At 40.1% G+C, this 11,883-nt stretch overlaps 1 protein-coding gene across 1 annotated transcript; it reads right to left on the bottom strand.

Annotated features, from left to right (window-relative positions):
• Positions 1-4,190: 4,190 nt before the first annotated feature.
• ARL14EPL (ADP ribosylation factor like GTPase 14 effector protein like) lies at positions 4,191-6,580 on the bottom strand. The gene is made up of 3 exons (XM_052778199.1): positions 6,434-6,580; positions 4,850-4,989; positions 4,191-4,484 (listed from the first exon to the last, which is right to left on the bottom strand). Exons 1-3 carry the CDS (start codon positions 6,569-6,571, stop codon positions 4,262-4,264), a joined length of 501 nt encoding a protein of 166 aa, XP_052634159.1. The 5' UTR covers positions 6,572-6,580; the 3' UTR covers positions 4,191-4,261.
• Positions 6,581-11,883: the final 5,303 nt, after the last annotated feature.

Genomic DNA, 11,883 nt, shown 5'->3' with positions numbered 1-11,883 from the left:
AGCCAGGAGGAACGGTTTGGTGGTCTCAGGTTGTGACTGAAATATCTAGACTTTCTGGAACCACAAACCTAACTTCTCCCAGGTTTGACTGTCCTTCATCAATTTTAAAGCCCTGTAGGTAAACTGAATACCATGCAGTTTACTGCAGTTACCTAACATTAAGTCTCCCATGTAGACAGGAATCCAGTAATACTTTTCATACAAAATTTGGGAGCTAGGTTTGGGGAAAAAAAGACTTCCATTTTCTCGCTGTTGTTTTACAGTGCTATAATGTATTGTATTCGTAGTCTGTGTTTCAGATGTGCTACGCTATATATGTAACTGTAAATCAGTATCATGGAGCCTTTACATCAAAGGATTTATATAAATAATTCTAAGTTTTCATTGTGAAACTTTGCATGAAGGATTTGCAAACACTAAGCAAGAGAAAAGTCAGCATAATTTTGCCCATTTATTAGCATGGAAACAGGCAGGCACAGGAGTGGTGACCTCGTTACAGCTGACTAGCTAGTCAGCCTCATGCCCCAATACAGCTTTGGTCTACCTTCTTATTCAAAACTCCCATCTCAACTCATCTGATAAAGCCTCGGGTGTTCTTTGTCTTTAGCACACCTTTGCATCTTGAAAGTCATAGTATTTAATGGCCTTCACTTTCATTGTGGCCTTTTCTGAGCCACATGATAATCATTTTATTAATATTTCCTTTAAATTGGCTGTTGTCTTAGGAGCAGCTGTAAGTATGCAATGCAATACACAAGGACAGCTCTTGTGTTTTTTTACTCAAAGATGTGACAACTTCTGATATTGAGAAGTATAGACAAATTGTTAAATAACGAGTGTCTTCAGTGGCTAACTTTCTGCCTTAAAGTCTAATGGAGTGAAACGAAGGCAAACAACAAGATGCTGTGCATAACTCTTATTTTGTTTTCTGAGTTTTCAAGTTTGTAAATGGCAGGACATGCACAGTGGAGTCTTTGGAATTGAGAGGATCGCAATAAGACAATGCCCAAGCACATATGAGGTTAATAGAGAAAGAACCATATTTATCTATAGAAAAATCACACAGGAGCACATTATTCATTTCCATGAGATTGACTTCTTTGTACTAATAATATCTAAGAAAGCAGAGGATTAATATCTCCTGCCAGATAGATATGGATTGTAAGCAAGGGAAATACAGTGGAAGGCACAATGAATTCAAATTAAACAAACTGAATCAATTTTTAGGCAAGAGACTGAGAGGTGGTATCTTAGCTAGGCTATAGTTTAGTAGGTACCTGTGCTTTCATCTTAAGCCACAGTGGGATCATGGTAGCCATGAGCAAAGCAGCCACATGGACAAGGAAAAGACAGGCAAAGTAAATTCACAGTGTCATGACTGTTTAACCTGCATAATCTAGGGTGGGAGGCCAGAGAGGGGAGAGAGAGAAGAAGGACCGATAGACCTTATGGAACAGTTCATTGATCTGCCTCCCCTTATTTTAAACCTTAGCCTTGTAATGCAAACTTATTCCATAGGGAAAAACATATTCTGTTTAGACTGACATCTTATAAAGTAGAAAGATGATCTAGTGTCATCTGGAGAGTGGCCAATTTCATAAAAGACTAAGAAATGTTCTCTGCCTTTTCTGGTAAAGCATTTTATTTAAAACCACAATGTCATGCAGTGTGGCATTATGTAATTGCCTAACAAAAACTATCAGATATGGGCACTCTGTTGTTGTTTTTGTATACATGTATCTGCCACTAAGTTTCACAATCAGTATAAACATATTGATGACACTAGAATTTTTCTTTCTCTTTCTGCCCACCGCCCCCATCCCCCGTACAGCTGCCCTAATAGGGATTATACTTGTGCAGCGTCAGCTGCTCATTTGGAACTGGGGGAAAAGTTAGCAGGATCATTGCAATGGTAAAAAGTCATTCTCAAACCAAGCAGAACTGACTCTGCAACATCCTCTTATTTCACTATCCTTATCTTCGCTCTCACTTCTGTTTTTTTTCAGGTTTTGTGCTATATTTTCAAGGTTGCACTGTGTTTGTGATGGAATTCTCTTATGCTTTGCATTTAGCTATGATTGTGACAGAGGCATAGTCCATGTTAAAAACCACAAAGTAACACCAATGAATTCAATAATGGGATTCTAAAGATTTATGCCAGTCTGGGTTTAATCACATTACTCAAAAATTTTAACATGTAGCCTTACCACAGGAATCCACCTGAGAAACTATTTGGGTTTTTGCCTTTAAGTGGAAAGAAAGTGAAACTAATTCAAACCTGTCCATTTCAGATCTCGAGGTCATTACAAAGGAAGGTTGCCATCTTCCTGTCCATGTAAATCAACTCTAACTTCTTGAAGAGCTGCTTATTCGATCAAGTTCAGAATGAGTCTGTGGCACACCTGGAACAAGAAACCAATCCCTGACTACAGTGGCAGGATTTCCACCTACCTTAAGAAATATAGCTCAGAGATGATGTGGGCTATTTGGACTCTTGGCACAAGTCAAAGGATACTTTGGGACCAGTGAGGTATATGACAGAACAGCACCAGATCCAACTGCCAGACAGAGAGTGTTTTAACCACCACAGCAAATATTCTTATGAAGTTTTTTGGTACTGGGTGTTTTTATGCTACAGGCTTAAGTACTGAGGTGTCATTAGTTGAGAGGAACAACAAATCTTTGCAAGGTATCAAGTCAGAAGGAGATTGTGGTGTTAAGGAATTCTTGGGATCTGTTCCAGGAAGTTTCTTCTACTGGGAGATATCTCTGCCTTGGAGCAGGAGGTCTTTGTCCACAGAGAATGACCTCCTGTAGGTGAGAAAAGTGGTGCCACATTCGAAGTTGGGAGAGTCTCCTCAAAAACAGCAAGCACTGGGCCCAATGAATGATTCCCCACTAGCAGCACACTCCTGGAGATTGCCTGTGGCAATCTGCAGCCTTCCCCCCTTCAAGATCCAGAGGGACCCTCACTCTTCAAAAAGGGTGTGACTGCCCATCATGAATGAGAACACCTACCTAATAAGAAGACTGGGTGTAAGTTATGCTATTTGAAATCTGTCATGTCTTGCATGAAGATGAAACTCCCAGAACTGAAGAGACTTCTCTGTTCAGAGGAAAAAATATCCAATCCGTTTATCTCTAGTTATATAATTAATGACCGATCAAGGTTGAGTGTGCCATATGCTGTAAAAAAAATGCTGACTGAACATGTTGGTTTCAGTCTTGTAGCCTGGGCAGCAAGAAAGAATTGCAGTCATTTCCACTCTCCTCTATATACAGAGGGACGTGGAAAGTCGTGACCTAGTTTCAAAGAACTGTTATCTCAAGTGACCCCTGCCTCATTTATACAAGACGTGAATGCATCAGAAGGAAAAGACACTTGGACAAGCATTCACAAAAGAGCGAGCTGTGTCACACATCTGAGTAAATGAACAAGCAGAGAAATTGGCAAGAAAAAAAACTCATTACAAGTAATGTGGTTCAACTTCCAAGGGTAAAAAAATTGTCTTCCCACAGCAGTCCAGTCACCTTCAGTTTTAGAAAGTCAAGATTTAGAGAGGACTGACTAGATGCCTCAGTAAAGCTCACAACGATGAGGAAGAATGAAATGCATACTTTTACTTAATGGGTGTTGACGCGGAAGTCACGGACACTGCACACAATCAATGTGATCAAGCAGATGTCACTTTATTGCCCTAATAGCTCAGTTTATATACTCATTTTGGTTCCCGATCACGCATAAGCTGATTAAAGATTGGTTAGCATGTGCTGTCCACGCGCCTAAAGCAACAGTTTGATTGGATAAGACTTTCTGATCACACGAATGATTCCCCCCGCCTGTACCCTGTTCTGTGTCCTCCTTTCCGTCACGTAGGCCCAACTTTGTCCTGCTTTTTTGTGCTTGTTCCATCAAAATTGTAACAACAATTATCCTTAACAAAGCGTCCTTGAGGCCAGTTGCTTGCAAAGCATCCTTGAGGCCTGCTGCCTACAAAGCGTCTTTGAGGCCTGTTGCCTGCAAAGCGTCCTTGGTTCACAAGTTAATCAGGTCCATCGTGCCTGGATTGTTCACTATGTGTGCATTACTTTCCAAGTATCCCACAAATGGGGAAGGTTAAAGTCTGCTAAGTAGGCAGCAATAAAGAAGCACAAGCCCCACTGCCAGGCACTTCACTAGAGACAATTCATAAAGCCAAGATTTACTATAATAAAATGTGAAGAAGAACTTTGCTCAGGTGCAAAAACTACCAGAACAAAATCAGTCAGGGACAGAAAATGGCAACACACTGATCACATTCCCAGCTTCAGTTTCAATTGTATCATAAACCCATTTCCTGTTGCAGCGACATTCTGGTCCGCATTTGTTTGAATTGCATTTGGGGCAGGGATAGAAGCAACCCAGGCAGTTCTTTTCCAGGCAATCACACAAATCAATGTTATTACAAAGCAGCCTGCCATGTTTGTCATACTTCTTTGTAGTTCTGTGAAAGAGAAGAAAAAGTGATTCTCAGAGAATGCTTCAACATGTTCAAAGACTAAACCAAGTAAATGCGGAAAACATCTGTCCAGGAGCAAATATTTCCTCTTTAACAACCTCACAGCATAATGAAATACCAGCATTATATCCTAATTGCAATAGCCACTGTTATTAAAAATGAAAGCGTGCCAAAGTAGTAAATCAAAATTCTCTTGTCACACAGAAAAAACTTGTTTTCCCAACACAGCTGTTATGTAATAAGAAATCTGTCTGCAAAATATTATGCTTTTATTCATTCAATTTATATTCAGTAAACAGCATACTAGACATTTTTTAAAATAAAATAAGTAATAAATTAGCACATCTTACTTGCGCTTATTAAAAAGACCTTGTTTCATCTGTGACATGCATGCTTTCTTTTTCTGCTCTCTAGTTTCAGGATTGAAGTCAGCTACCTGAGGTCCTGGATTTTGAAAAGCTAAGCATTTTAATTGTCTCTCAAGTTGCTGCTATAAAGAAACAACAGAAAGTTTATAATTAGTACAATTAGAACAAATATTTGCTAGCTGCCAAATGTCCTCACTTGCTTTCAAATGACATTAAAATTAATATTCTTGATAATTTAACACAGGTAGGAAAACAAAGCAACCTAAATTAAGATCACACTGTTTAAAATGTTTGCTTGTCTGACTGTTAATTGAGTATTCCTTTGACTGACTGTGCATCATGACAGGAAAGGGAAGCATGACCCTGAATACATGATTGGTACAGTGGCGTAGAGTATGAAAGTTGTCTTGTGGGAGGGAGAACCATGTATTTTTTTCTTCTACTTTATCCATAATGTAAAAACAAGTACTATGATTATAAGCATCTCAGCTGGATTCACCCTTACCTTCACTGCTCCCTCAGATGCCTAGAAACCATCTTTGTCCAAACAATCTGGGGGCAAGAGAAATGTCTGGAGGGGCAACTAGTGCAGGAAAGAAGCATTTGCACAAGTGAGGAGTATGAAAAAAAGCATAGACAAAAATAAAGAAGCTAAACTGAGCAAAGTTTTGAGAAATAGGAGGGAGCATTTTCTTGCCTACTTTATGGAATTCGTGTTTGCAGTTAGCTAAAACTGCTAAATAGTTTTGGAGATTAAAACATCAGCTCTCTGTATGGCCATTCCACATAGCCCATGTAGGTTGAAAGTCATGCCTAAAGTCAATGCAAACCATCATAGGCATTTTGTCAAACAATTTCTCTTTGGACAATAACTGTGGACATTGCACATACACTTGTCATTCATTATGCAAAGGCACAAACTTACATACAAATTTATCTTTTCTCCTCTTTGGTAAATGGAGGTAACTTGCCACCCCTCAGCTTTCCTGGTGTACGTCATTCCTTTCAGAGTCCACAGTCATTTTTTACAAACAAGTGAGTGCCTTCATTGCTTCTCATGGGTAAATCAATGGCAGTTCAGTCCAATCTGCTGATACAGTGATTTGGAAATAACTGTGCACTTGAGTGCACTTATTTACAAAGTTGTTGATGCTGTGCATCTTCAGTTGCATCCTCCTGAAAACCTATAGGGTTATCTCATGCACCTACACTATTCAGACATTTCTGCTTTTGAGTCTGGGGTAGATTTTCAGTGCAAAAAATATGCCTCAGCATCATCATTGTCCATGATCATGAATTGTGCAATTTCATGTCGGAAACAAATAATAAGCTATGGAGATAGTCCTCCCTCTAAGAGTACTTCTCCTATTTCCCTACTTACTATTTCATTTGATCTCAGAAGTACTCTTAGCCCTCTAAATCACTGCACTGCAAACTTGACTCATTTCACTGTTGTTATTACTGATATTTCCCTATTGATTCCAGCTTTTTATTTTTGTAATTATAGAAGACATTGAAGGCAATGGTAAGTATCTTGATAATAAAATGGTACTGGAGAAATCATACCAATTGTTTTTGTGATACTGAGCAGTCCTTAGCAGGAGAGACATTTCCTTCTGCGGGTGTTTCCTGGGCAGAATTGCTTTTCTTGCAGTTTTCTTCTGCATGATCACTTATTTGACTACCCTTGTGAAATACATACATACGTGTGTGTTAGACATATACAGAAGTGTGAGATTGCCAGACTTTTATGTGAAGGTTTTAGGGTGAGCAGGTGATATTCATACTATGTTTTTATGTATTCTTAACCAACAGCAAATGCAGAACAAAATGTGGCTTAGTATCAGCCTCGATTTTAAAACTGTATTAAAATAATATAACTAACATAAACAAAAGCTGTATCACCAAAGCCACTCTATAATTTGTCAAGCAAAACTTGGAAAATCTTTAGTGTTTAAATAACACAGAAATTGAAAGAAATACTGTCATGTCTGAATCTGTTACTGGCACCGCTTCACCGCATTGTCACCTTTAATGTAAAGGTGAGAAGCGGTATTCTCACAGAACACATAAAAGCAATCGGCGATGTGCAGTGGAAATGAGAACAGCACGCAGCCGGCAGTCATATTTCTCTTACCAGCAGGTGACACTGTTGTCCTAGCTGCGGTTCTGTTTGCAAGGCTCCAAAAAACAGCGGCCGCGGCGGTGGGGAGGGAGAGCAGGAGCAGCCTGGGCATATTCTGTGACATTATTCATGGACACCCAAAGTGTGTGTCAAAGCTGTGACCATAACAACTAGACTATTCCCTGCAGATTCACAATTTTCTTCCTGAAGACTTCAACCAATGGATTAAAAGTAAACTTCTTGGCTTTTAAATCTCAGTCCTTAGCTTTGCAAAAGATTTTGTGTATAAATAGAATGCGTAATTGTTAGGTTTAATAGAAAAGAAGTGCATCACTCACACTGCTTACAAAGCACCGAGAGAGGACTATGGGTTCTGTGAGTCTGTCCTACAAAGGCCATCCATCACCTCTACCCTGTCACACACAAATGGTGGAGGCAACTGTTTGGGATGGGTGTTAGCTACTTCTTCCTACCCAACTTGTGAAGCTACTTAGTTAAAACTTTTTATGCAATATAGGCAGTTCCAGTGCCTCACACTTTAACCCCAAACACCACCAGAAATATTTAACCTTTTGGGGAGTTCCTTCAACCCTTCCCCAGGTGCTGCCAAGTCTCTCCCCCATTGCCTCTGAAAGGTAGTGTAGTGGCCTCTGCCAGGTTATCTGGCACTTTAGCATTGTTGCCTAAACCCTGTCCCAGAGAAGATCTTCATTTCACCACTGCCAAAAGGGCCAGCACCTCTCTGAGAAAAGCAGGAGAGGAGTCCAGGCCTTTAGTTCCCTCTGTTGCAGCCCCGCCCTGCAGGGTGACAGCCAAAGTGGGAATACCAATGAGAAGGAAGAGACCTTGTAACAGAAAGGGACGCTTTATGACAGATGAAAAGAACAGCCTTCAGCCTGTTTCGGAGAGGGTTTCCCTTTCTCCTCTTCAGTGTCCTTAAGAATGACTGAGATTCTGACACTATTCACAACAGGATGTTCTACAGTAACAATTTTAGTCCTGGCACTTGAGCATCCTTTTAGGATTAGAAAAGGAAAGCTATTACCACGCAGTTAATATTTGCTATATGGGTGAGCCTGCTTTCCTACTGGAAATCTGCTAGGGACCCACAAATAAAACAAGAATGAAGGCCACTGCTCCAGAGAAAGTGAGTACTGCTCTTCATTTGCACTCAAATTGGAGTCCTGATAAGGATTTGCTTCCTACGTCTCCTCTTGTGTCCAACCATGCATCCAGCATTGTTAAAGCACTTTATGAGTATGTATGACCATGATCCATGCCTGTTTTATTACAGTGTGCAGGGTCCAGGAGCAGAACAGCCATCAGCAGCTACCAGTGTAAGAGGTAAGACAGAATTCCCACATGTCCTGTGGTGGTGTAAATATTTGACTCCTTTGGAAACTAGCATTTACCTGGAGCCAAACACCCAAAATCAGAAGCCACTTTTTAAATACCAGCAGAAAAGGAGCAAGCATCTTGTTCCAAACACATTTCAAATGCCCTTGCACCTCAGTGACAATATCCCACACAGAAAATGTAGTGCATTTCTGTCTCCATATATATGGTAAAGTGTTAGTTTTAATCTCCAGGAAAGATACTCAGAAATGATGCAGAGTGTGACTAGGAAACTGTGCAAGATTCAGAAATTGCTTGAGACTCACAGGACTGGTTATCCTCCATAGCATGTTCTGAAAGAGGATAGGGGAACGAGGGAGACTGAGACTCAGACATCCACTCTCAAGTCTGCAGAACCTAATTATCCAAAGGAAAGTATTCTGGGTCCTGAAGCAGAGTTTTTTCATCTACTGTTTTTGGTCTGGCTGTAGTGATAATCCAGGGGCAATGCACTAAACACCAGTCTCTTCCATAAAAATTTAAACTCAGGACAACCATCAGCTGCACTCTTCCTCCGCCAAAACCTGTGTTCTCCCACACCTTTTGAATACAGCAAGTACTTCCTGGAGGTGATCATCCATATCTCAACATCCTACTGTGGCTGTAGCATATGGCTAAGAACTGGCAATTTCATCCCAGACCCTTGGCACAGCTGACAAGGCTAAAAGCAGATTAAGGGAGGAAGAAAATCAGAGGCGGTGTTATATTAAAAAAGACTTGGTCTTATCCAAGAGACAGATGTTTCTGCTCAGAGAACAGTTTCAGAAGATGTTGGGATTTGGAAGGAACTGCATTTGTTTGTGATTTTCATAAGAGAAATATTTTTCTGTATCTGCTCTTTCAAGAATTTAATATTCGTATTTATGATCCTTGCAGATTGCACTGCTAAATATTTCAGCTGGTGTGAAATGTGGTGACTGGCATTCCAGACACTTCAGGCTGCTTGATCTCAGCAGCCTAAAAAGCTATTATGTCTGCAGGGCTTGCCAGAGTGAAGGCACATTGTTTTCAAGTTGTATTTGTTCATGCCATTGGAGACTTTCTGGTTGAGATCTGTAAGCGTGTTCACCACGTTCAGCAGGGCAAGACAAGATGCTGCCTCTATGGCTTTAATCTCCCTTTGCCCACATGGATTAGTCTGACCCATTGCAATAGTCCCATCTTCATCATAGCCTAGCTCTGCAGAGATGTCTGTGGTCTCAGAAACCAGCAGTCAGGTGTGTGGCACATTCAAGTATGCATCTCGAAATCTCTGTAGGACATCTGGTGCCAGCCAAATTAAGAATGAGAATAAATTAATCTTCCTCAGGATCAGCTATGGACTGAGCTGTAAAGATGTGGAAAGGCAACTTACCAACTAGTCCATACCTTCTCTCATAGCCCCAAATGTGCATGTGTGTTCAGAAGATGGCCTTGAAGCCAGCCAGGAAACATAGACCAGATGAAGAAATAGGTCTCATGTCTTGTAACTCAGCTGGTTTCCCAGAAAACTGATCAATATGGTGACAGAGCAATGGCCCATTCTGTGACCGGAGTCTGGAGGAGCAAATCCCACCCTCTCCCAGTAAAATAAAACAAATCCTCATGAGTTTTCCCTGCCAAACCCAGAGCCTTTCTGCCATATCTGGAAATGAGGGATCCTTTAGCTGAAATCTAAAAGATAATTATAAAATCATGTGCATCTTCTGATTGTCATGCAATAGGCAGACGAGGTCTGCCAGACTTACATTCTGAAAACCTGCCGTTCTAAAGGGCGTATGTTCAGTTCAGAGCAGACAGCAAGAGAGAAAGGAGGTTCTCCAGAATTTTAAATTGTACTTACCAAAGGAAGGGGCTGGCACAGCGTGGGTTTACTGCTGCACAGTTCCTCTGATAGTGGAAGTACAACATTAGCCCCAGAGCGACTGAAACAGAAGACAAATAATCAAAATAGCACTCCCCAGAGAAGCAAGCTGAAGACAGTGCCAGGTAACTGTCTTAAAGGACCTCACACTTTCTGTCTCATTAATAATGGCTTTTAAATAGTACTTAGCACAAAGAGTGGGAATTGAGAAATGATATAAACTGTGATGAGAGTCCTCATTTATTACTTGCATCTGTGGTATGTTCACAGAAAAAATGTATTTCTTAGAGCTCTTTTTTCTTAAAGGTAAGTAAACAAAAATACTGTAATAACTACTGCATTTTACAAAAATTGAGATTTTTTTTTTTTTGGACATGGATTTAATAAAGGAATATTTTACCACTTCAGACAAAACATTCTGGATTCTGTTCACCACCTCCAACAGACAAAAGTCATCAAATAAATATGCTCCCCAATAGGTAAAGTGACAATGCAACCTCACAGTTCAGCTTCCTGCTTTTCAGGGTTGTTTGTTGCACTAGTGGAGACAACTTGGGCTCCTCCTGTTACCTCCAGATGCCAATTTCCATCATGCTGCAATCACTTATGACTTTCATTACTCTTCCCTAGAACACAGCTAAATCCTAATAAACATCCAAAACTGTCAAGTCTTATAAATTCTTCTGTTGCACTTAGACAAATAGTCCAACATGTCTTTTTTATCTTCATCAGCAGTATCCATCCACTCTCTGAGGTGTTTCACAACCCAGTCTGAAGGCAAGTAAATTTATTATTTACCACACTATTTTCTTTACCTCCAAACACTTTTAAAACCAAAAGTTGATATAATGTTCTAGCAGCAGACCTTAGCTAGGTGATTTAAATGCTGCTACATGTACCTTCATTTTGCTCCACAGGCTGTTTTCCTTGTCATGAAAAATGAACCAGAAATCCCTCAAGGGAAAAAAATTCACCATCTCCAAGGTACTCATACAGCAGCAACCCACAAACAAAAACCTACAACCTCTTTTATTCTCTTATATTTTTTCCAATGTTCTTCTGATTTCTCCATATTCTACATAATGGAGAAAACAGGAATTATTAACTCTATAAATATGAAATTTATTATTAAGCCACCTTATACTTAATATCTCCTTTTCTTCCATTTTGCTAATATTTATATATGTGTAGCTGAACTGTTTCTGAATTGTTTGTGCATGAGTTATGATATTTGTTTATCATGGCATACATGATAACATGCAGCCTGCAGTCTACTCAGAACAGTTTTTACTGAGTGGGTGGTAGGGGACGAGTAAGTGAGGATGTACATGTAGATTAAAATCTTAGGTGACGTTCGGAAAGATTGATTCTGGTGGTGAAACTCCTAATGGTTCCTTCAGGGACAAGTCTTCCCCACCATGAGCATGTGACTGTAAATAAGTTTTGGAGATATGGTAAAAATGTCCCTACTATTTGTGGGGTGAAGGGAGGGAAGAAAAACAAAGAAATGGTTACAGATACGTTAAATTTCTTTTAAGCTTCCTGGGCATTATCCAATGTCAAGTTGATTGCTCCTTGTACACCTTAGTTCACTCTGCCACACGGTGTGCTCAGTAGCATCCTGCGGCCAGTACAAACAGGGCAGCTGAAGAG

The sequence above is a fragment of the Harpia harpyja genome, chromosome Z (genome assembly GCF_026419915.1).
Source record: "Harpia harpyja isolate bHarHar1 chromosome Z, bHarHar1 primary haplotype, whole genome shotgun sequence".
Lineage (NCBI taxonomy): Eukaryota > Metazoa > Chordata > Aves > Accipitriformes > Accipitridae > Harpia > Harpia harpyja.
Note: the sequence above shows the minus strand (reverse complement) of the source record. Positions and strands in the feature narration are given on the sequence as shown.